Raw genomic sequence first — 27,590 nt, forward strand, 5'->3', positions numbered from 1 at the left:
GTATATAGGCTACATACATACACCCTCATATATCCGCAAATAGAAAAAAAATTATTTAAATACCATTAAAAACATACTTTACAGTAATTATGATCATAATGACTAGGAATCACTGTGCTAAGTCATGGCATCAAATTAATTCCTCGAAATGAACAAAAAATAAATTGCGTATTGTTCGTAAGTTTTTTTTATTCGTTTTTTTTAAAAAAAGGCTTAGAAATATCAAAAAATTATTTAATAAATTTAAAGAATCAGTTTAAATCAGTTTTTAATTAAAAAAAATAGCGTACAAAAAACTGCATTTAATTAATAGTAATTGAAACAATGATACTGATGAAAAATCTGTATACTTTTCTCCACATTTAAAGACAATTTAAGAAGGAATTAAACTCTTCAAGTCCTTCCCTCATGGAGAAAAAAATATATATTTGATCAAATAAATATACAACAATATTAATTCGGATTATATTATCACAATTATATTTTCTCTCGTATTTCCATGCACAGACCAACCATATTATACAGTAATGAACATAAAATATAAAACAGTTTAATACGGTTTTAATAAAATATTACTACACCCTTCATTCTTATTGTATTTCATCAAATTTTATTTATATATTTTATGACTTTCAAATTTAAAATTAAATAGCATATTTTAACTGAAATTTATTTTAATATGGAATATAAGTCATTTAAAATCGTGATAATCCTTAAACAATTTTTTTTTTATTTAATTGGGAAGCAGTATAACACAAATTATAGAAATATATGGTGCTGCCATCTAGGAATTGAAAAATGTGTAAGCAAAATATTTTCTTACGTTAAGTAGAGAAATCCAAGAATTAAAATAGAACATTGAACTTTTATTATGAATATTGAAGAGACTTATTTGAAGAACTCTATGCAATATTCATAATAAATTTCATGTAAGCTTTTTAGTTCTAATTAAATTTTCTAAGATTATAATTTGCAATTATTTTTAATTAATTAAATAAAAGATATTTTTAGTTTGAAATTTCGCGAAGCCCAGAATCGGAGTTGTATTCTAATCGAACATTTCAGCCATCACAGTTCTGCTTTAAAGAACAGTATCAAGTTAAAAAAATATTATGGAAAATCTGGAAATTCTCAACCTCTTTAGGTAAAATAAGGTAATATACGATATAAATACACTTTAAAACTATTGCCTTTTTCTGTTATATTTTGATATATTAACCTTTTAATGTTATATTATGACACATTAACCTTTTTATGTTAGATTAAGACATATTAACCTTTTTATGTTATATTATGATATATTAACTTTTTTATGTTATATTATGACATATTAACCTTTTTATGTTATACTTAATACATTAATTGGAACAATATGCACTAATACTTGCTTAAACTACGACTAATCTGTGAAAGAATATTTTCACTTATTTTAACACAGTTTTTCGATTTCAAACTCTATTAGGCTTAGTCTTATTAGTCAAAAAGATTTATTATATAAATTTTTCTGCTTTTGCATGCATTTCTGCACATAGAAATAACAATAGCTAACTTGTTTCAAACTTTATCTTTGCTTGTAAGAACGAGTATGGTGGGTCCTGCTTAAAATAATGATAATGTAATCTTAATAGTAATAATAATTAATATTCGATGCATTATTTTAGTGCGTGTAAAGGCTAGTTTATAGGCTTTATTATCACTTATTTAAACTCTCAGTCAATTTTTTAAACAACAAAATGAAATTTCCGTTATCTATTTAATTATTAATGTTTTTGTAACTCATAAAACTAAATAATGCTCAATGTTTCAAAAGGTAATAAATTAAATTCCCCAAGAACATTAAAATACACGAAGGAAATAATTCTGGTAAAATTATCGTATTCAAAATTATGACATTTATGGTTTTTTTTTATTTATTTTTTTTAAAAAAAAACATAATTTTAGTTAATAAAACCAAAATATACTGTACTCAAGCCATTTGTTTGGCAAATTGTTTTTTTTTTTGTTTAGTTCATGTAGTTTATTCTGGAAATTATGTTTTTCATAATTATAATTCTTCTTCAAAAAATTGTGTTGAAATGTAATTGCATGATTATCACAAATAACGCTATTATTACATGATTGCTGCATAATTACATGAAAATAGAAAAACTAATAATGTCTCAGATTGAAATTTTACTTAATTATAAGTTTTTGTTTATTGTTCACTTTTATTACTTTAATGATATTTTAAAGGCTTTTATGGGTAATCAAAACGGAAAACATCCCATTGGAATACGTCTTAAGTTTTTCCTTAAAACATTGTACACCAGATTACACTATGATTTTTGTTTCCTATGTATTTTGGCTCAGAAATATCCTTAACTTCATATATAAATAAAATTGATCATCGCTGTTAAAAAAAAGTTTAAAAAATTATTAAAAAAATCAACTTTTTAAAATTGATGCTAAAAATATCCCTCATTTTCGAAAATGGAAATACTGTTTTGACACAAAATTTTAACTATTAAATATCACACCAAATACGTTTGATCTAAATACTATGATATCAGCAAAACGTTTAAAAAGGAAATATGATCCACCATTTAAATTTAAAAAAAGGAAACCGTTGCTATCTTACTTTATTTCGAATTTCAGATTCAAGCTGTTACTTTTGATACTTTTTTTTTTGTTCATGAATCGATTTTGTATATCAAAGATGTTTTCATTTTCCTCCTTATCTTCCACTTTTATATTGAAAAATATTTGTTTCCATTGAAATAAAAATATCTCGCTAAGTTCCACAAGGAAAAGTGTTGTCTCAGGACATGAAATTTTTCTTTCTTTTTTGGTCGTGCGCAATTCTCCAGAGTGCTTTTCCGTTTTGCGCCATTCTGTGTTTTCCCTTTCAATTTTTTCCACTTTATAAGCATTTCCACAGCGCTTGAGTAAGTAAAAAAGAAACGATTTTTGTTTGTAAGTTATTTTTAAGACTTGGGAATCTGGAAACGCTTTTAAATCTTATATGTTTGAATTTTGTTTTTAACAACTATAATATATGGATGCATAATTATAATTATTAAACTTATATAACATAGATAAATTATAATTTTTCTTTATAAGAATTCAACAGTGCTCGAGTAAGGAAAAAAGAAACGATTTTTATTTGTAAGTTATTTTTAAGACTTGGGAATCAGAAAACGCTTTTAAATCTTATATGTTCGAATTTTATTTTTACCAATTAAATGGATACATAATTAGAATTATTGAGCTTGTATAGATGAATTATAATTCTTCTTTATAAGCATTTCCACAGCGCTTGAGTAAGTAAAAAAGAAACGATTTTAATTTGTAAGTTATTTTTAAGACTTGGGAATCAGGAAACGCTTTTAAATCTTATAAGTTTGAATATTGTTTTTAACAACTATATTATATCGTTGCATAATTATAATTATTAAACTAATATTACACAGATAAATTATAACTTTTCTTTATAAAAATTCCACAGTGCTTGAGTAAGCAAAAAAGAAACGATTTTTATTTGTAAGTTATTTTTAAGACTGGGGAATCAGGAAACGCTTTTAAATCTTATATGCTTGAATTTTGTTTTTAACAACTATATTATATAGATGCATAATTATAATTATTAAACTTATATTACATAGATTATTAAACTTATATAAAATTATTAAACTTATATAAAAATTCAACAGCGCTTGAGTAAGTAAAAAAGAAACGATTTTTATTTGTAAGTTATTTTTAAGACTTGGGAATCAGGAAATGCTTATGTTTGAATTTTGTTTTTAGCAACTATATTATATGGTTGCATAATTCTAATTATTAAACTAATATTACATAGATAAATTATAATTTTTCTTTATAAAAATTCCACAGTGCTTGAGTAAGTAAAAAAGAAACGATTTTCATTTGTAAGTTGTTTTTAAGACTGCTGAATCAGAAAACGTTTTTAAATCTTATGTGTTCGAATTTTATTTTCAACAATTAAATGGATGCATAATTATAATTATTGAGCTTATACTACATAGATAAATTATAATTTTTCTTTATAAGAATTCCACAGTGCTCGAGTAAGTAAAAAATAAACGATTTTTATTTCTAAGTTACTTTTAAGACTTGGAAATCAGGAAGCGCTTTTAAATTTTAAATGTCGGAATTTTGTTTTTAACAACTAAGTTATATGGATGCATAATCAGAATTATTAAACTTATATGGATGTATCATAATTCTTCTTTATAAGAATTCAACAGTGCTTGAGTAAGTAAAAAAGAAACGATTTTTATTTCTAAGTTATTTTCAAAACTTGGAAAACAGTAAACACTTTTAAATCTTATGTGCTCGAATTTAATTTTTAACGCCTATTTTTGACTAATGCTGATTAGAATTCTTAACAACTACATTACATGGATGATTTATTAAAATTTTTATAACTATATTACATGGATGCAAATATATTTGTTTTAATAATTCCTCTTCATAAACATTCCCACAGCGGTTGAGTAAATAAAAAGAAACGATTTTTATTTGTAACTTATTTTTAAAACTTGGGAATTTCATTTTTGAATTTTGATTTAAATTTTTAAGAACCAATAAGTTATTTTTAACGCTTTTAAATCTTATGTGTTCTAATTTAAATTTTAACAACTGCATCATATGGATGCACGATTAACTTTTTTTCTTCGCTGATTATTTAATTTATGCTGCTTGATTACATTACAGCTAAATTAAAATAAAATATTTATTCGTCCTAATTGCTTAATAAGGCTTTAAAAGAAACGCTAAAAAATTTTTTGGAATCATTTTGCGATTGTTCATATAAATTACCAATTATTGTGTTACTTATGTGATATATTTGATATATTTCAGTATTATTATTTAATTTTGCAACAGTTAACTGTGTACACTCAAAAGATTAAGTAAAAAGTTCGAAACATCCGATGTCAAAATCTACATTTATGATCATCTTACTGTAAAACAAAGAGTGGTTGTTCCCGAGGGGTTACATTGTGCTATTTTTTTTTTCTGTTTCAGAGATAATGTTTAGTTTAAATATTTTTAATTTATGACAATATATAAACTATGATTAACTTATAGTAATTTTAAGAAAATAAAAATAATATTTACTAAGCATCCAAATATGATGATGAAAATAGGCATTATGAGACAAATTAGGAACATTTTTTTATCTCCTTATTTGAGTACGTTTCTTTTTCCCATACTTCACTATCATTGCTCATTATAATTGTAAGTAATACATTTTTCAATACTTGTCGAAAATTAACTCAAACACAATTTTTACAACTAGTTGATTATGACCGTTCTTCTGAGCTTTCCTATAATAAGAACGCTGAAGTGAATTAAGTCAAATACTTACTCATTTTTTTCAAATTCACTCATGCTCATTTATTTCTCGTTCTAATTTATTATTATTTTTATTATTTATTATTTATATTTTTTATGTATTATATATTTTAATTATTTATTATTTTCATTTTCTAATTTTATTAAAAAATAAATAATTTAAACTTAGAAGGAGTGATAATGATAAGTCGTATTTTACACTTAAAATTTGTCCCACAAAAAGCACGGTTGCCAGTAGAACACCGAAATCAAGCATCACTGATTGTGGTCAGTAGGCGGGTGGGTAACTACTTTGATCAGCCTAAGTAGGTACCGAGGGTGTGCGGTATCGGTCCTCGTTAAACTGTTCTACCGTAAAATGCTCACAGTTAGTCGGGTTACCAAAGCAGAGGAGCCATCCCCTCATCAGAAGATCAAAATTTTGATGGCATGTCTCAGATCCTCCTCGGCTATATTTCTCAGATCGTCGCCAATAGCCCACTGTGCAGCTCTAGTGCGATGTAAATAAAATACCAACCTAAAATACCTACGACTTAAAATATAGAATTTTGGTTCACAGAAAAATAAAACCAGTTTTATTAGCCTATATTAGTTAGAGTAAGAATTTTTTAAAAATTATGAAAACGATGGTTATACATCATCAAACAAGTATTTAAGAGTAAGATTCGCTAATTTATCTAAAATTTTATTTTTATTGCAAAATGTAGAAAAATGAACAGTATTCAATACAATTACTTTACTGTCACTGTTTCGATGAATCCCATAATGACGTCACCAAAAGGTATTAAACTAGTCAATGTAATGAATTGAATTTAATAATTTAATTACAGAGGTTAATCCTATAAAAAATGCATATTTAACAGAAAAAAACTTTTTCAACAAGTAAAGATAAAACTTACTTTTAAGTACTTTATTATCATTTGATTCCATTAAAGATTTATTTCCTATAAAATTCAATTTAATATCAAAGTTGGGCAAAACATAGTTTGATTCAATATATTTCATTAATGCATAAGAATGATCCAATGATTTGGAAATATGGTCTTATTCTAAAGTTAAACTAGCCGATTGAAATAAAAAGTATTTTACTATTTAAATTAAAGGTATAAATGGAATTTAGAAATGCAAGGACAAATTATTATAAGTCCAGAAAACTAAATAATAAATGTAAAAAACTTTAACATTCTTGTATTAAGTTCATAAGTTAAATAAATTTGATTACTTTCATTATGTGATTCACATTCGCAGTAATTAAACAGTTATTGCATTTACAGTAATAACGATATTTGAAAAAAAAATAATTATAATTTAATAGTTGATTTCTGTTTGTTATTTCATCCTGTGAAAAAATGTGATTAAAACTACCAAAATTTGGTAGTTTTTGTACCGTGTTTCTGGCTCTATGGATACACCAAAAGGCTAGGAAATTCTTACAGAAGCGCTCTGGTAATGATTTTGGTAAAATTAAATATGGTTTTATAATAGAGGATGAAATTTGGTAAATATGGTTAAGTTTGGAAATTTCATTATGATACAGTAGAGCATGGCATAAAAATCATTTATTTGGCTATATTTACTTTTCAGTTTTGTATTATTTACTATACGTGTGATAATGAGAGCTATACTTTTGAAAACCAGAATTTCTGGTGAACCACTACCATACGAGCTAAATAATTATCTCTTGAACGGTTTAAATACGGTATATTTTGGTTTCGATTACCAGAATTATAGTTTTTTTTTGCTAGGAATGTCATTACCAAACTTTACCGTAATTTTACCAGAAAATTTTTCTTCGTGTATTTTGACTATTTTACGGACATTTTCCTCTTTGACTCATCAGTTTTAAATAGTAAATAAACAATTTCAATTATTGTAAAATAATTTAATACACATATTAATTTGCTACAATTACCATTTGTTTGACCAAACAAAATGCAACACGTTTTATACAAAACCAATTTATGAAATTCACTTTCCATAAACTACAATGTAATTTAAATAATATCCAGCCCATATTTCATAATTGTCATTAAGTCAAATCCTTATAATAACAAGTTAACACGTAGCCTAAGAATTCCACAGTGGTAACAATATAATCAAACAGAAAGGATGCAGATTTGCAAATTACGTCAAATGATTGTGTTTCCAATATTTGCGCGCGATTATTATAATTTAATATCGGAGCTCGAATGCAAATTTATTATTCCTTTCTCTTTGATCTTCTTAACATCTTTTACGATCTTTCCAGAAATTGATAATTAAGAGTATACAATCAAATTATTTAAGAATATACGTAAGAAGTTTTAATTACGCTTTATATAAATGTAATTAATTTACCTTACTAAACTGGAACCTAATTAGCGTTTTAAGCGGGTGTGAATTATTAATATCAGCTAAAATCATAGATTTAGTAAATACTACGAATACTACGAATGTTAGCTGATTAATTATATAAGTTTGCAATAATTTTAATTTCGATATTATCTTTACCATCTTTTATGATTTTTTTATAAAAATAAACCTCGCTCTCTCTCCCATTTAATTATTTTCTTTCACTAAAAGGAAATCTAAAAATATCTTCTAAAACCAAAGATAAATACACTTAATATCTAATTAAGCATTTCCGCCCTTTATATAAGAAATGTTCAAACTCTCAAGAAAAAATTCTTACTTTTGACGATTCAGCAATTCTTTACCAGTATTTCGTTACTTTGAGAACCATTTCGTCCCGAAATCAAGCGATTTTTGAAGAACGCGAACTTTTAAATATGAGACAAAAATGAAAAATCAACTCTAAAATTGATCAAAGGGCATTGTGGGAGAACGTTAACTGGAATAACGAAGCTAGAATAAAGACTAGGCAATCGAAAATGAAGTTATGAAATCGTAGACCGGTGTGTATGGTTGTCAAGGAGTTGACTTCGTACCAGGAAGTTCCGGGGATCGAAACCCGCTTCGGGCATGGGTGTAATTTATCTCTCTGTTTTATCTGCCTTAAAGTGTTGTGCCACATACATGAAACTTATGTTAACGTGGTTAAAAGAAAAGCTCGATGCATGAAGCTTATGTTAACGTGGTTAAAAGAAAAGTTCGATGCATGAAGCTAATGTTAACGTGGTTAAAAGAAAAGTTCGATGCATGAAGCTAATGTTAACGTGTTTAAAAGAAAAGTTCGATACATAAGGCACTGCAAGGTTGTTTTTTTATTCCGGAAAAAAATTTAAGTACAGAATATTTTTTTTAATTTTGACAAAATTCATTTCTTCGAAGAAGCGAAGAAAGTTATTTCCTCACTTTGACGAAATGTTTGCTGGGTGCATACATCGGTTTCATCTAAAACAAAGTTTCTTGATATTTGAGTACCCGTGTTTTACAGTGCACGCACTTACTGTCAACAGTATTACAGTAAAAATTAAATTTTTATCTCACAATTATTTTTTATTAACAACTGATTTGAGTGATTATTTATCCTATTCTCTTTTCAGAACAAGGCAGTTTGATTATGATCCACGGAAGTTCGCGGCTCCTGAAGAGAGAGGTCCTCGATGGAGAAGTGCTGGAAAGGATCGGGGTCCTCGATTGCCTGGCGATATAGGGACAAGGGTGATGGTCAGAAGAAATGGGGTACGCTTTCAAGGTAAAAATATATGTTTATATATTTTATTTTCTGTTGCGTTTTTATATATACTCGCAAAAACAAACAATTGTGTCAACTGATTATTTAAATAGTGCAGGAAGAATAAAGACTACCTCTGAACTATTGGCTCGTAACAACATATAATATAAGTAAGATTTTATTTTATATTATAACCATCGTTAAGCAGCCAACCCAATTCTTTTGGGTTTACGACTACAAATGTTCAAATCTGTAGCCTTGTAATTTTGAACTCAATCCAGAAGACAAAGAAACTCCTGGATCAAGTATTGATAAAAAAAATTGGCTTTCGTGGAGGACTTTTTGATGGAAGTAACCAGCATTTGCGTTACATGGAGAGGATGACCACGAGAACCTCCCATGGTTAGCCTGACTGCAAGGGGACTCTAATCCATGAACCGTCTACCACTGAGGATATTTCACGTCAGCACTGTGGTCGGTGCAAGCCAAATGCGGAGTTCGTAACAACCAGCCATCGCCAGGTTTCGTACCCCGGTTCACCTCATTGGAAGGCGAACGCTCTATTCCTTGAGCCATCGCGGCTCTATATAAGTAAGATTATAGAATTCTGTTACTTATCTTTTCTAAAGGGAAGGATTTTTCTTAAGTAAGATTATAGAATTCTGTTGCTTATCTTTTCCAAAAGAATGGGAAAAAAATTTCTTTATTCGAAAAAATTTGACGCTTACTTTGTAATTTGAATAAAGTTTCAAAAGTATTCCTCATTTCCAAAAATTTGAAAAAATTCATAAATTATCTACCTTTATGTTAACTAAAAATATGTTCTTCACGTAGAAGAATCACGTTCTTCACGTTTGGAGAAAAACAGTCCTTTTTGAAAATTTTGAGTACTTATTTCTTGACACATATAGGTATTTTTGAAAGAATTTTCAGCAATAAGGAATTTATTTGAAACTTGTTTCAGACTATAAAGTAAGCTTCAAATTTCTCTATACTCAACACGTTTAAGAAACATTTGTTTATTCCAAACCATGTTACGTTAAGAGCATACATGCAGTTAACGTAATAAAGAGCAATTTGTAATTTTTTTATAATTTTTCGTAATGAGGAATTCTTTTGAAACTTATTTCAAACTATAAAGTGAGAGCCATTTTGAAAAAAAAAATGCCATGTTTCAAAAATAAGAACTCAAAATTCTTTAGAAGGACTTTTTTACTCACGTTAAGAACATATATGTATGATTAACGTAACGAAGAACAATTTGCAAATTTCTTTAAAATTTTTTGCAGTGACGAAATAGTTTTGAACTTGTTTCAGATTATAAAGTGAGTCTCATTTTATTTTCAAAAATACCCATATGTGTCAATAAATAAGTACGTGAAATTTTTAAGAAGCAATTTTTGTCCAATCAGTGCTCCGTTAAGAGCATACATATAAAAATAAAGGGGGGCACTTTGCAAATGTATTGTAACTTTTTCCAATGATGAATTCATTTGAATTATGTTTCAGATTACGAAGTATGTGTGAAATTTTTCAAACATACCCATAGATGTGAAGAAATAAACATTAAAAATTTATAAAGAAGCATTTGTTTAGTCTGTACCATGTGATGTTAAGAGCATATATATGGTTAATCTAATGGAGGACACTGTGCGAATTTCTTATAATTATTTGCATTGAGGAATTCATTTGAAACTTGCTTCAAATTAAAAAGTTACCGTCATTTTTTAAAAATATACTCATAATACCCAGAAACAAATACCTAAAATTTTTAAGAAACATTTGCTTGGTCCAAACCATGCTACGTAAAGAGCCATGCTACGTCATCCCTACTGAGAGCTCATAAGTGGAGTTGAACTCTCCGTTGAGGTTGGTTTGGTCTATCAAAAAGTCTTCCATGAAGGCTACTTTATCCCACTACTTGATCCAGAAGTTCTCTTACCTTCTGGGATACGTTCAAAATTACAAGGCTACGAAATTGAACATTGACAGTCGTAAACTTAGAATTGGGCCAGCTGCTCAACACCGATTATAAAATAAGGTAAAATACTTTAATCTGGATGACTAATTTGTAGATTAATAAAAACAAGGTTTTCAATTAATTTATTTTAAAATAAGTATATTTAAAATTTTAATAAAATGTAGGGGACAGTGGGGTCAATTGTAACATTTTTTACTTAATTATTTTTAACTAACAAAAAATCCAATATATTATTAGTATTAATTGACAGACGAGTAAAGTAGACTATCCTCTACTAGAAAAAAAAACCTTATTTTAAATGTTATTATATTAGTTATTAACAATTTTTGACATTCGTGTACTTGTTACAATTGTCCCCACTTACGGGGTCAATTGTAACAGTTCATAAATTCAACTAAAACATAGTTAATTATACATATTATCATAGTTGTGATATATTGTTTTATTGATCAAAATAGTAGTGATATTTTAGGAGTAAAAATAATAACGAGCAAGGACCTAAAGGGTTAAACTTTTAACTTTAAAGGGTTAAAAATTTTAATTTATGATGTGAAAGGTGACAAATAAAATAATGCACATGCAACATAATATAAATGATATCGGAAACTATTGGTGGTTCTTAAAGAGTTAAGTAATGGTTTGCAAACATAAGATTATTTATTTTCTGCTGTTACAATCTTCCCTTTACTTATTGTTACAATCGTCCCCAAGACGCCATTTCAGCTTCATTTGTTAAAAACAATGCTAGTTAATTAACAAAACTAATTTTTTTATTGAAATGTTAATTAAGGTGTCCACTTACATATTTGGTTAATAATTTTTATTTGTTTAAACAAAATTACTTTGTTACAATATAATATTCTAATACCAAAAAAAAGTACTTACGTAGCGTGAAAATATCTTTTGTGATGTAACTCTTTTAAAAGTACATAAAAATGGTTGCCAGCAGGGGTGTACATGTAGATTTATTAAGTACACCTTGTGCGCCACCTAGGAACCAAATCTAGAACGCGACACTCGAAATTTTTGCTTTGTTAAAATCGTACCCTGTTACAATTGACCCCACTCTCCCCTACCACATAAAATTTTCAAAATTATTGATATTATTTTTTATTAATATCTACTTTAATATTATTTTTAACGAATTTTAGATTTCCATTATGCGTCTGAATTTTTAAAGCGAAGAAAAAATTTATTATCGATTTAAAAACACGCATATAAACAAATTTATCATTTAGAAACCAAATTCCAACAGAAAAGACATTATATCAACATCTTCATGACAATTTAATCGTTTTCTTTTGAACGACATATTGTAATAGTGCCTTAATTCAGAGCCTTTGTTTATCTCTCCGTGATTGCTACTCTACCTCTCAAGGGACGCATAAAACTCGTTCCTTGATGAGTCTCAAGAGCAAGAATCTCTCTTGATAATGATCTTCTCCATCTTTGATGATCTGTGATGAAATTACGTAGTCCATTTATGATTGTTTCGTGAACGATATTATATCTTCTTCCATTTTTCGACAAAATAGTAATATTTGAATTTCCAATTATCATACACACATCTATCGTTTTATATATAGTATTTGCTCAAACATATTCTTTTTAATATTTTTGTTGTCGGGGGGAAATGTATAGTGCCCTTATTATTATTGGGATAGGTTGCTCTTTCTGTGAAGATCAAAATTTCTCATTTTATCAACTGGACTAAAACTAAAGTTTTAATAACTTCAAGCTATAAAGTTATTTAAAAACTATTTGAAATCAAACTGAAAACGCTCTTAGAGGAGAAGACAAAATTCGTGTAAAATTACTTCACATGTATGGTAATGACTTTTCTGCTAAAATAAATAAATAAATAAAAATAAGGTATTTAAACCATTCCCTTTTGGCAATTTTCTGCTCACATGGTAATGGTTTATAAGAAATTCTGATTTTCAAAAAAAAAAAAATGTTCTTTTTACCACACTTTTAGTAGAAGTTACAAATCTAAAAAGTGTATTTATCCAAACAGATAGTTTTTATGAACTAAAGCATCATAATGAAATTAAAAGATTTCACCACATTCACCAAATTTTATCACTTGACATAAGAACATAATGTATTGTTACTTTTATAAAAGTCATAACTAAAGTGCTTTGGTAAAAATTACCGAGATATCTGGTGCTTCCATTTAACCAGATATAAGATAAATTTTACCATATTCTAGTAGTTTTGACCCTATTATTTTTTACATTATATAGCTTAATGAAGCCGTATATAACTTCTGGTATATTTTTAGCTCTTAACTGTGTTTGAGGATGTAAATATTTTTTAAGCTATATGGATCTAAATATAATATAAGTTCAAATCATACTTTATTTTATTAAAAATTAATCTCTAAAGACAAATATACACCTTTTTTAAAATTTATTTTAAAAAGCTTCGTTTTTAAACAAGTTTTTAATTAGTAAATTAGCAGAATCAAGTCATTGTTTTATTTGTAAAATATATTACTTAAAGAAAAGTGCAATTATATGTCTTTTTCATGAAAAGACAAATCAAACAGATAAGCTAAATAAAATTATAAACTGCATATACATATATATAATCTGAAAACCAAATATAATTTTTCAGAAAACAAACACCTATGTATATTTTAAGATATAAAAGTTATCTTATAAAATATAAATAGTGAATTTAATTTAATGCACAGTGTATAAAAGGAAATATTTTCAGATATGGCTTTCTGAAAAACATGAGTAAAACTAAGGTACATGAAAACAAAAACGTGTTTAAAAAATGAAATCATATCAAACAGTTGCAGTATCTAGAACCCTTATCTCAAAGCATTATTTTGATATTAAAAGTAATTTAAAACAAAGTTTGAAAAAAAAAAGAATCAGTGTATAAAGATAAGCCCAGTCAAACGAAGTTTCGATAAAAAAAAAATTTTAAAAAATGCTCTGGTTTATCGGTATTTTGTTGAAAAAATAAAATTTTTCGATAACTCATTTCTAACGCAGCAAGACTGAGTGTCTATACTGAATATTTTATTCATTCCTATCAGTACGAAATAAAAACATAGTATTCGACTTAATATTTAAATAAATGTAAATTCAAAATTACAAATTCTCACTATCTGTACCTTGCAATGTTTTTTTCCCGAATGCTAGAGAACTTTTTTCTTTTTTTTAGTAACTAGGTAAACTTTTTCAATAAATTTGCTTCGAAAATAATACTCTATATTGCTTACCTTTAAGCAAAACCGTCACAGACAAGTGTTGAAATATGAGTTCCTTATAGATAAAATATAAATTTTTAAAGAAAAAAAAATATTTAGTTAGGCCTAACAAAGTCAAATAGTGTATACTTGTTGTACATGGAACAGTCTCAGAAATGTATTTTTCAAGGGTCATAGGTATGTACAGTGCGCAAAATAAAAAAGCGGACCACCCTGAATAACTTTCCAGCTTATAATCGTATTTTCACCTTCTAGGATTCAATCTTAAGAGATAGACATGTATACTAATTGTTTAGTGCTGACGATACTTTAAGTTGCGAAATCAAACACAAAAATGCCCTCTATGGCTAAGATTTCAATTTCTGCCCCGCATATACGTCACAGCCCATTTTACAGGGAGGACGCATTCATATATCATCCATCAATCTACATATTGCAATTTTGAAGTGAACCAGAGCACGATCAATCTCCTATCCAGTACCCCTAGAGGTATTTATTTGTCACGGGAACTTGGTGCGAAGAATATATAGGGGACTTTATATTCTTTGCTTGGTGGACTTTTGTGACCCCGACTGATGTAGCGTGCACCCGTTTCCATTTTTTACATGGGGAGTCTTCGGTCAGAGGCGATCGAACTTACAATCTATTGGACATAGGCTCATTACTCTACCAACCAGGACATCCAGGCTTATTATGTAGTAAATAGTCAAAAAACAATTGATTTATCCATCACTAGTATTAAAGGGGTCCTTAATCTTAATGGAATTTTTTTTTCTTTACAAAGAAAGAAAAGTTTTTTTAATTATTTTTTTCGAAATTTAAAGGACCGAAAGGGTGCTTCGAATTTTTCAATACGGTGTTCTATCGATTTCAGCGTTTTCCACGCGATAAGTGTTCAAACTCTTAGATATTCACATTTCATCACACAATGCAACATGCAAACTAAAAGTATCTAAGCCAATTTTTTGTTTCTTTTATCTTTCTTTTTTTTAAAAACTTTTTCGAGAAAAGAACATTAATCTTCTTTCGTGTTGGTCTTGGAAAAGAAGAATGAGCTGGAAGAGTATCGAATAGTTCTATGATTATTTCCAGCGCTTCGTTCGAATATTTCTGGTGTAAAAAATTACCATGTAAACTTGCTTTGAGGAAATAAACTTCGTTGACGATTTGGCTGTTCTAGACGAAAAATGGAAATTTTGTTTTTTCTTTATTTAAGGCATTTGAAGGGTAAAAGTGCGGAAAAATTGTTTTGGTTTGTGTGTAAAGAATTGGATGTTATTGAGGGAAAATGAAAGGTATTTGAGAAATGGAAGTTACGGACACACACCATTTTGTTACTACCATCCAAACAAATCAGTCAGTTAAAATAATAAATTTACATCTTTTAAGTTTAAATTGTTTAAAGAATACTTTAGGAAAAAACATGAATTCTAAGTTAATTTTTAATAAATATATTATAAATTTGAAAAATGAATCCTCTTGAAGTTTTTTGATATTTTTTATGTTATTAAACTAACGTTTAAAGTTAAACTACAGTCTAAAATATTCTAGATCAATTTACGTTAAAAAGTACCGGTACTCAAGGTACCAATAATTTTTACCGTAAAATCCATTTTTGCCGGAACACGGTATGGAACAAAAAATCTGATATATCTAATTTGTACAGTTATACTGTAAAATGTTACTGTTACACTTATATTGTTACACTGTTATTATTACACTATAAAATATTCTGGATCAAATTACGTTAAGAAATGCGGGCACTGAACGTGCCATTTTTTCCCGTAAATTCCATTTTTACTGGAACCTGTTACGAAACAAAAAAACTGATATACCATAAATTTTACAGTTTAAATTGCCATAAAATCTCAAAATCACTGGTTTTTAAATAAATATTACTGTGAAAATTACGGTGCAACATTTTACGGTAAAATGGATTTTACGGATGTTGCACCCAAAATATCGGTATTTTAAAGTATAAAATAGTTAATAAAGTCTTTTTATTGAAAATTTTATTTAAATTTTTTTATACGATGCAAATTTTTTAAAAAAAATCTTGAATAGCAATCAGCATTCTGCAAACAAAAAACAATTAATATATTCTCCATTGTTTCATATGCAAATGATCAAATTACAGTATAAAGTAACGGCACAAGTACAATCACCCATATAATCCATTTTTTCCGTAAAATATTATAACGTGATTTTTACTGTAAGATTTATTTCATTAGAGTTATTACTGCATACGTTACTGTAAAAATTATACTATATCAAATTTTTTGATCCGCAACATATTCCGCTAAAAAGGAATTTTACGGTAAAAAGTACAGGTGTTCTTTTTATTGTAATTTACCTGAACAGAGTTTTTACCTGAATGCAGAGTTTTTACCTGAACAAAAACACATATAAAAAATAAACAATTGCTTAAAAACTATTTTGGTACCTCCGATATGTGGGAAAATGAGTTTTCTCTTCGATGAAACCAGCTTTCTTCTATTTTATACTCTACAAAGACTGTTAAATTTCGAAAAGCGTTTAAAACTTAAAATTAAATTCTAAATAAATAACAATGAATTTAAACTTCGAATATCTCTTTTTGTTTGGTTTTTCTTTTTTTAACTATCCAGTTCAAATTTTCTAAAAATTTGTTTTGAAAATTTTTATTTCATTCTAACTGATATTTCATAGAACATGTCCTTTCATCTACAGATATATCCTAAAATAAGATGCATCTTAAAATAAGATATCATTTCTACCAAGAAAAATAGGTTCATAAAATTGTGATTGATGCTTCAATTCAAAACTCTGAACTAAAAATGAAATACCTAGTTGATGTATAGTTATTATTATTTCTCTAATATTATTATTTTAGATTTATTGGTTTACTAAAATTAATATTTAATGAAATCAAATGTAAGCAGATGATTTTGTTTACATTTTATGAAATAAAATTATTACTAAAATTAAAATAACATAAATTATTGAAACTAAATTTGAAGAAATGACATCTCAAAACAGTTTTCCTTGTCAACTCATCTTGTTAAATTGATAGAAAAAATCTTTTTCTCTAATTCTTTGTTTTTGATCTTTTTATTTCTTGGTACTAAAACGTTCTTCTCTGCAAAACGTGCTACCATAAGGAAATACTTTATAGCGAAAACTACTTTGGATATTGAAGTACTTCAATAAAAAAATCAAGAAAGTTTCTTGTTATTATTTTTTTAAATCAATTTTGTCAAAATCTGCGATTTTTTTCGGGTATTGTTTGATATTATTTACAAGTTCATTAAAAAAGATATTTCATATGAGCCAGTAAAATATATTTTAATACAAATGTGGTTTTAGCATTTTAGAAGCAAATTGTATTAAACTATATGAATAAAACATAATGTTCGTATGTTGACTTAACAAATTTGTTACACCAAATAGAATCGCACCAAATTTGGTGAATATACGATTCAAAAATCTCCGATTATTCGTTTGCGCGACACAGCTAAACAAAATAATATAAATACACGAAGAAGAAAATCTGGTTCAGAAACCTTAATAAAAACAAAAATCCGCGTATGAAAAAAAAAACAAAATTCTGGAAAATAAAGCCAAAATATACGGTATTAAAACCCTTCCCTCGGTAATTTTTTCGTTCTTATTTTATAGATTTACTGCAAATTCTGGTTTTCAAAATTATAGTTCATTTTACCAGACATTTAGTGAAAAATACAAAATTGTAATTTAGTAACTGTATTTTCATAATTGTATGAAAATTAAGTTGAACCAAATAAATTATTTTTACGAAATGGTTTAAGGTATCGTATCATAATTAAATTACTATATTTTATCACAAATTATAAAACCATATTTAATGGTTAATTTCACCAAAGTCATTATCAAAGCGCAAGTTTGCAGAGCTTTTTGATGTTCCCATGTAGCCAGAAGCATGGTAAATTTTATTATATTCTGGTTTAGTTTTGATCATACCAATTTTCTAAGTGTAAAAATTTACCTGCAAACACAGAAAGTTCGGCTTTGTAAGAGGTCATGAATTAAGAAAACACATTAACTGCTATCAACGTCAAAAGAATTCATAAAGAAGGAATGCAGAACTAAAATCATCAAATCCTTATTGATTGCGCAAAGGAAAGAAAGAGCCTAAGACAATCATTGGAAGCATATTCAAATTTAATCAGGTCATTATAACCTTATAACATGTTACGTTATAAAAACATATAAAAGCTTATTTCTTAGTAAATTTTACTTTTACAAAAATTATTACCAAAGCGCTTTGATAATATTTACAGAACCTTTTGGTGGTCCCATAGATCAGAAATACGATAAACTTTTCGGTGTAATAAAAAAAAATATTTTTCATAGAATTTAATAAATAATTTACACTGTCAACGATTTTCCAGCTTATAGCTTTATTTGACTCAAAATATTATGAAAAACTTATGTTTGATACCCTGTATGAAGATTAGTACAATTGCGAACTTCCACTTCAAGAAGAAGAAGATCACAGAAACTCACACATGTGACCAATGACGTCAGCACCAGCTAATCATTTATAAGCAAAATGGCTTGTTAAAGTTGAGCTAGGTTTCTCCGCATAAGTTGGAATGTTAATTAACATGAATTTAATTAAATACAGCGCTATATTGCGTATCAAAATCGCTGAAATATAATTCTTCCTCGTCAACGTCTTTTACTTAACTTAGATTTATAATTTGCTTCGGTGTTTCATTGTAACAGTGACATATTTTTGGTTTGTGTACCTGGCAACTTCGATGCATAATTAGTTTGTCTATGTTCTACGCAGCTTCGTGCCTGTCTTTTTGTTAAGTAAAAAATATAAATGAGAGAAATTATATATTTGTGAAAAATCACTGTAAAAGAATATAGCTGTCACTTAAGATGAGTGATACTTGCCAGAATTGGCAAACTCGAAATAGAATGGAAAGAATAATTGAAACCGAAAAATAATGCCACGTTTCAACAACCAATCAGGATCAAGATACCCACACTACGTCACTTGCAGGTATCCCATTCAGATCAACACTTGTGACGTCAATGCACCAGAAAATTGAAATATCTATGGAACTACAGTCCTACTTTGCTAATACTTACGCTTTTAAAGCATACTTCTATGAAGTAAAATAAAGTACTATCAATAAAATTTAATACAGTAATGTCGAAGTAATGTAAGAAAGGGTCAATTTATTTTTGAAAAAATTGTGATTGTCGCAAGTTTTTACTATAACGGCTAAAAAAAATACTATATGTTTCCTTTCTTTAAAACTTTGAATCAGTTTTTTATGGGTTTCTTGAGTTAGCTTTCTTAGATAAATCTCATAATTTTAAGTCATAAGTTGTACTAAAGGGCTATTAGGTATGATAATTAATTGCTGCACAAAAGAGGAAAACGTATATTACTGAGAGAATAGTTCAAAAAATAATTATAAAATTACTTCTGTTTTTCGTACCTATTTTTGAGAATTAAAATTATAACTGTAAAACATCTTAGCTGCCATACATTTAAATCTTGAAAACAAAAATTTAAATCTATATCAATTTAAATCTATATCAACCACATTTAAAGGAAACATCTTTTGTACCGTATTTCTTGATAGGAAAAATTATTATAAAATAACAAAATATCATTTACTTATTTACAAGTATCACATACTCAGATCAAAAATGAATTTTTTTTACCCGGAAGGCACCGGGTAAAGCTGTTAGTTTCTTAATAACTACACATACGACGTTCGTAATGCACGGAATGTTTTCTAGAAATTAAGATAGTCAAAAATAAATTTTTTGCTTGGCAACAATAGGAAAAAAACACTTAAATGATAATGTCTTCATGAAATTAGAAACTGATTTTTACAGATATTTAATGATAAATCAGTAAAAGAAAAAGCTGAATTTTAAATTTTTGTACCATTTAAAAATTATCATCAACTTGTTAGTTATAAACTTTAGAGAAATATTTGTTCAGTTTTCGTCAAAACATTTAAGTATTCTTTGAAATATAAATAATTTACACTAAAGGCAGATTACAATAATTATTATTTACATATATTGTGACATAAATGACATAAATGGCATAATCTAATATTTTACTATTTACATAATAAATTTTTGTAGTCACAATGTGTATCATAATGTATATGAGCAATTATAGTATTTAAATATATATTTTAATAACGTTAAATAAATAAATGTGTTTAAAAATATTCACGAAGAGGATTTAATAAATATTCCGTTTCTTGGAAAATTATTAAGTGTCAAATAATGTAATGTTTAAATAATATGTAATAATAATGCATTATTATTATTGTATATAAATGATAGTAATAATAACAATATTTCTAAAACATGTTATACGAGTATAATATTTACATAATAAACCCATTATATAAATATTATAATGTTTTATTTTCTGATTAATTTATTTACATATTTTGTGACAAATTTATGAAAATTTCGAAAAATTCGTATCCGATAGATTGTTTTTCATAACTTTCGTAAATCAACACCATTCAACTTAAGATTTTGTCTTTAACGTCAAGTTGACAATAACTATATTTAATGTGTTTTTATACTTTAATTTATAATTAAATGTACGGTGGGCCAAAAGAAAAACTGAATAACTTTTGATCTAATGATCGGAACTTCACGTTCTAGGACTCAATCTTAATGCTTCGAAGGGGTGACCAATGGGTGCTTCGAAAGATAATGAGTGCAGACGATATTTTAAGTTATGAAATCAAACACAAAAACGTACTTTCTCTGAATAAACATACCTTTGCGAAATAATAAGACATACCATGCAAAATAGTAAAAATATTTATATTTGCTTAAAAATATCCCTATTTTAATCAGAAAATAATTAAAAAGCTGAATAAAGTATTCAGATTTTTAACAGTTAATTATTAAAGGCTTGTACTTGAGATAAGTAAGTAAAGAAAAATTCATATTTTCTAAAAACAAAAGACTTTTTTAATTATTTTACATTTAATGCATCGCTCATAAATGTGCGTAGCGCATATTTTCAGATCGCATACTAGTAAGGCTGTTTAATTCATAGAAAACAATATAAGATTCTTAGATTTCCTTTTACATATTTAATATTGTGTCACAGTTCTTCTTAGCTCAGTTCTACATTAAGAGGAAAAATACGGCATAGGATTAAGAGGTTGAAATTTCTTCACATGCTGCAAATATCACATTTCTAGAAAGACAACTTTTTCGAAATTTGAGATTGTATGTAAATTGCTAGCAGCTACATTATTCAACTACGTTTTGGTTTTCATGAAATGAAAAATGATCTAACTTATTGGCTCTTAATAAATATGAGAAGACAATAATCTCGGGGTCAATATTCAATTCTTGTCCATGATAGATGAGTGAAACTTCGATCTTTATAAGTTGCATATGCTATTACAAAATCGCTCCATTATAGGAAATATTTAAGTTCAAGAAAATATGATATTGATGTTACATTGGCTGAATCGAATCTGAAATAATTAATACAACACTGCACTTTCTGTCAGAAATATTATTAACAATGATATAAACTTTGTAATAAAATTTCGCGATCATGCAGCGAATATAAATTTCATCATCCTTGTTTGAAACTTGAACTCTAAATGTGTTTATCATAAAAATCCTTGAAATGATTATATCTGTTGTTATTTTCTATTAAAATAAAATGTGTAGGAAATCAGATTTTCATACGATTTTAATGTTGAAACATGTGAATTTTAGCAAGTATAATTTCAACCTTAATTTTAAAACTTTTTTACCATAAAAATGCATAGAAAATGGTTATACCTGTTGTTATTATTAAGCAATAAAATGTGTTGTAGAGAATAAAATATGTACCCATATTCCGCTTATAAAACGTAATAATTGCAAATGTAATTATCAGAATTTTTATAACATAAGTTAAGTATTTTTTTTATTTTAAATTTTCAGATAGTGATTGGAACACTGAAGAAAGTCAATCAACAAGCAGTAGTAGTGGGGGAGGTACCACAAGAGGTGTGTAGAATTAAAATTTTGTATTAATATACATAGATTCTAAAACATTTTGGAACCACGTGAACCCTAACATCGTTCAACTTTACTGCAATTTTAATTTGGCACCAAGTTGAACAACATTATTATGCATGTTAATTTTTCCTTACACGATAATAATAGGTTCAATATTGTTTTATTCAACGCCCTATGAAATTTGCACCAAATTTGTAGGGTATTGGGGCAAAAAATGCATGATAATGAATATGGTGATTGTTTATTGTGGTTCAACTCTAAACCTGTGTTTCTGAAAGAGTGAAGTAATTGGAAAATGTGGCGTAACTAGAAATGTGCTCAGTCAAATCAATATAATTTCAAGTTTTTGAAAAAAAATTCGTGCAATTTTTTGCTTTCTACTGATTTTCCCTTCTCAGAAAACCACATAAATTATTTATTTTCTTCTCGTTTTTAACATTAATTTTAACAGTTTCAAAATATTTTAGTGACCAAATTAAATCAAGAAGTAAACTTTTTCATTTCATTCCTAAATATCTTAACCATATGATGCACTTAAAATACGTATTTGTAGAAAAAATACTATGCTTATTGAATAAAAAGATTTTATTAAATACAATTTTTCTCTCCCCAAAAAAACATTTAAAACTACGTTTTCCTTCTTTTTTTTTGCTGTTTGAAACTTTTTTTAAATCAATATCCAAAGTTTTTGGGTATTTTAATGAGAATCTTTTTATTCAAAAGCTAAGCACTTTCATTTTAATTCTAAGTTTTTTAACTATAGAAGGCCCATAAAGAGCCTCCTTGATGAAAAATATTGTACAACTAATAAAAAGATTTTATTTAATACTGATATTCTCCCCAGAAAACCATCAAAACAAGATAATTTTTTATCTTTCTTTTTAGCTCTTTACAACAGTTTTTATCGAAATTTTCATACATTTTGATGACCATTTCAGTTCGACAGATATTCATTATATTTCTAAGTATTTCAACTACACTGTAAAAAATTGTCATGCGTCTGAACACCAAGAATAGTGGCAACTACTTTACACCAAGTGTGGTGTTCAACTACTCCAAAATTCGATGAATCATCACAGTTTTTACAGTATACAGGGTGTCCCGAAACGACCGCATAAACTCTGCACAGCTAGATTCCTCGTTGGGAGTTCATAAAAACTGCCCAAGGAAGCGTTCCTGTACGATCCATAGTTTACGAGAAAAATACGAAAAACAAAGTATGACGTCACTGCCGGTGCAAGAAAAAAACACTTTATTGAACATATCCACGGCGTGCTCAAGCCTGCCTCGACATGCACGGCGGACACTTTGAACATCTACTTTAAATTGTGCATAATATACTGCTGTTGATATGTTCAATAAAGTGTTTTTTTCTTGCGCCGGCAGTGACGTCATACTTTGTTTTTCGTATTTTTCTCGTAAACTATGGATCGTACAGGAACGCTTCCTTGGGCAGTTTTTATGAACTCCCAACTAGCTGTGCAGAGTTTATGCGGTCGTTTCGGGACACCCTGTATATAGAATACTCTTGAAGTGCCTTCTTGTCGAAAAATACCAAAAGAATTACTTGACACAGATTTTCCTCCACACCCCCCCAGAAACCAATCTAACCAAACTTTTTCTCTTATTGGAAACAATTTTTAAAACAACTACCACAGTTTCGTAGCCATTTCGTAGCCATTTGAGATACTAAAATATAAGGTATTTCTATTTAAAATAACTATAGGATATACTCAAAGTATAGCTTGTATAAAAATACTATAGATTTAATATAAAAATACAGATTTTATCACCCAGAAAATCATCCGAACGAACTATTTTTTTCTCCAGTTGTTCAAAATATTTCTTTCAAAACAACTTCCAAAGTTTTCAAACATTTCAGTGACCATTTCAAGTTGAAAGATAACAGCGACAATTGATCGTTCTTTTAAATAAAGGCATCGTTAAAAGACCCATTCGAGAGCTTTTAAAAAACGACCTCTCGTTAAGAGATGCCGGACGGGGCCACTGAAGCGGTCGTAAAAATGACATCTTTTCACACAAAACAATGGCACTGATTGTTAATTTGTGTGCACTTCCATGAAGGAGAGTAACAGCTAAACTTGGAAATGTAGTGCTGCAGACAATGATCCGTTTCAACAAGCAGTTCAAAGTGAATGATATTGAAATGTGTTTAAAAGTTTTTAACTGTTGAATAAACAATCTTCAAATCAATTGCGAAAAATATACTTGGAAGAAATCAAGTTTGTATGAAATGCATGCCAGGTGTTCCATAATGATCTTTTATTTAACTGTATAATCTTGGCGAAAAAATTATCTGGGCCTCAGAATAAGCAAATCGCTTAATTAATCATTTTTAGAAAAAATATTGACTATTTTTTTTAAAAAAAAGAATCGCTTTTTTTCCTACATCAATGAAAAACAATAAATAACGCAGGGGAAAATTTTTTTTCTTCCAATTCTACAATTGTTAATCTTGAATTCGGATGTGGGGATTTCAAATTTCTAATTAGCTTTGCTCCCAAAGCTACAGATGTTTCTTAAATGGAAATTTTTTTGACATAAAAACATTATACACAACAATAGATGATATAAAGTTGCGACAAATTTTTAAGAGATTTAGACCGCATCATCAAGATTGAAACTGCATAAGAAACCATACCCAAAAAGGTCATCGTACGTGGCTAAGGATGCTTCCCTATAATGATATGTTCAGAAGCGCATGGAGAAACAGCTCATTATCTATAGCATTCCTTGTTCCTATTCCGGTTTCTAAGCAATTCCTGATGTCCTGATGATGTGCTTTAACTCTCCTAGAAGTTTATACCAACATTTGCACGAAATTTCACAAAAATAAAATAAAATGTGCTTTAAAAAATGTAGTTTTGTGAGGAAAACTGATTGCAGATTTGAAAAAAGCGATATGAAAGCATCTAAGCTCTTTTTATAAAAAAATTCATGCAACAAAAAAAAAACAAAAAAACAAAAAAACAACAACAACAAAATTGTTCCCCAATGTGATTTTTAATTTTTGAAGAATTTAATGAGACCAAACAATACAGCTTTGGAGTAATTTTACGAACATTAAAAATTGCAACACAAATGTTTTTTTTATTTTTATTTTACACAAAACTAAAGGTTTTCTTCATATTATTTAATACGCTTTTCCTTATCATTCGTACCTTTTTTATAGAGGGTGCTGCCTTAAGATAAGCTAAACATAATTTGACACAAATATCTGTTACAAACTGACAACAGTTGTAAAAATAGAATATTTTTTAAGTTATATCAGTGCTTGTGAGATTTTAGTATGGATTAAAAAGTGTTATTTCAAAAAGTGTTAGTGATAGCAGGACCTTCGAGAAATTGCCTTTAAGTAGGAGGGACGAAAATACTATCGAATACCAATATTCATATTCTTATCGAATTCCTTATTCTATAGAAATAGAACTATCGAATAAAGAATACTTATTGAGAAGGATATAATTAAAAACACCAAACACTGTTTGATTACTTGAGGAAACTAAAGAAAAAGAAAATGTTTCAATTATAAGCGTCTTTATGTTTTATCAGACAATCTGGAATTTCTCATCCAGCCCTTTTCATTGTTAATTCAATAGTTTTTTTTTTGTTTTTTTAGATAAATAAATAATAATATGAATATTGGTATTAAGCGTATTTTTTAAGATTCCTTGTTGACAAAAATTTAAAAAATACATATTAAAGGAGGTATTTACGGATCTCTTTTATTATTGTTAAATATAAACTCAGGTATTTGCCACAAAAATGGGAAGCCAAAGCGGGTAAATTGTTAAAAATAAGTTTTCAAAAGTATAAGCAAAATAATTTTTAATAAATCAGTGCAATTGACATTACATATAAGCATTGTGCTTTTTTTTTTTTTTTTTTTTAAGAAAATATTTGTGTAAAAATTTAACTTATATTTTTAAGGTATTAAAAAAAGAACAACAGTCATATTAAAATAACATAAATGATCGGAAAAATTAAACCGTAATGCAACAAGAGAAAGTTTTTAAAGAAAATATCTTTGAGTGTTAATTACCTATCAATTTTATAAAAAAAATTATATTATCACTTCATAGGAAATGTTTAAAGAATTCATTTCTTCGTTCAAGTTTAGGCACATGAAATTATTTATATTTACATGAATAATAAAAGCTTATTATGTTGCATAATTCAAAATGTTTTGAGGGTAAAATTAAAGCAATAATAAAAATATTGTAATACTGTTTATATTTTTACCGTGTATATTTACTATTAAATACTGTCTATATTTTTGCAAATGACTTTCAAAATTGCGTGAAAACTTTTTCACGTATTTAGATCGGAAAATAAGTTAAAAATACATTGAATAAGATTGATGAGTGTGCTAATATGTTTAAAAAGAATTTATTTGCATGAAGTTATATTTGATTTTGAAACTGCATTGAAATTTCGGTAATTTCTCCATTATTATAGTTCAGATTATTCCGAAATTTTGTTGCAATGTGCTAGTTCATTATTATGATTATTATTAGTTCATTACTAATAGTTCATTATATTGATCAAAATTAATCATTATTTATTTCTGCATTATTACTAACCATTGTTTTGTTCCTTAATCACACTATATAATTTTTGTAACTGATTACAGTTAATTATGTTTTACTGTTGACTAATATTTAGAATTCGTTTTAATAGACTTTATGGACGAACCGCGAACACCAGCAAGGGATGGTAAGTTGGATTTTTCTCTTTTTCTTAATTAACATTTAAAAATATTTTCCAATTAAATTTTTAAAGCAATCCAATCATATCTCCTACTTAATATTGGAAATTATTTCGCAATGTGTTATAAAAATTTGTTAGGTTTTGATAAAGGTAATAATAGCATACTTAACAGCGTTGTATATAAAAAAATAAAAAATAAACGAAATAAATAAAGAGAACTGCTAAATTACGATTTACAGCGATTTATGATACTTTTTGCTATTTAGCCTGTTCAAAGAAAATTTATGATGCAGCATCTGACTTTTAAATGCTTATAAATTGTTCTCCTTATCCTAAAGACAACAAACTGAAGTGAAAAAATTAAAACAGTCTCTTCTTTGGATAAAGCGGAACGAAATATTTTATGAATAATTCATGTTCTAAAATTCTCAGCACGTGATGTTAAATACATTTAAATTTTTCCTAAAATAGGAAATAGAGAAATTGGACGAAAAATTTATGAAAAAAACAGAAAAGAGTGAAATGGAAATCAAAGAAAAATATATTTTTTGTAAAATTTTTATTTTATTTTAAATAAAACAAAAAAAAAGTTTCAAATTTATAAATGTCATATGATTGTATTATTTTGA

At 27.4% G+C, this 27,590-nt stretch overlaps 1 protein-coding gene across 12 annotated transcripts in view; it reads left to right on the top strand.

Moving 5' to 3' along the window:
* Positions 1-27,590, top strand: part of LOC107442885 (coiled-coil domain-containing protein AGAP005037) — a 301,042-nt gene that overhangs the window by 142,959 nt on the left and 130,493 nt on the right. For all 12 annotated transcript variants that reach the window (XM_071182301.1, XM_071182305.1, XM_071182308.1 and 9 more), the window contains exons 4-6: positions 8,841-8,992; positions 22,153-22,218; positions 26,932-26,967. In XM_071182301.1, the coding sequence (XP_071038402.1) occupies positions 8,841-8,992; positions 22,153-22,218; positions 26,932-26,967 (254 nt within the window). The remainder of the gene's footprint in view (positions 1-8,840; positions 8,993-22,152; positions 22,219-26,931; positions 26,968-27,590) is intronic.

The sequence above is a fragment of the Parasteatoda tepidariorum genome, chromosome 6 (assembly GCF_043381705.1).
Source record: "Parasteatoda tepidariorum isolate YZ-2023 chromosome 6, CAS_Ptep_4.0, whole genome shotgun sequence".
Classification (NCBI taxonomy): Eukaryota; Metazoa; Arthropoda; class Arachnida; order Araneae; family Theridiidae; genus Parasteatoda; species Parasteatoda tepidariorum.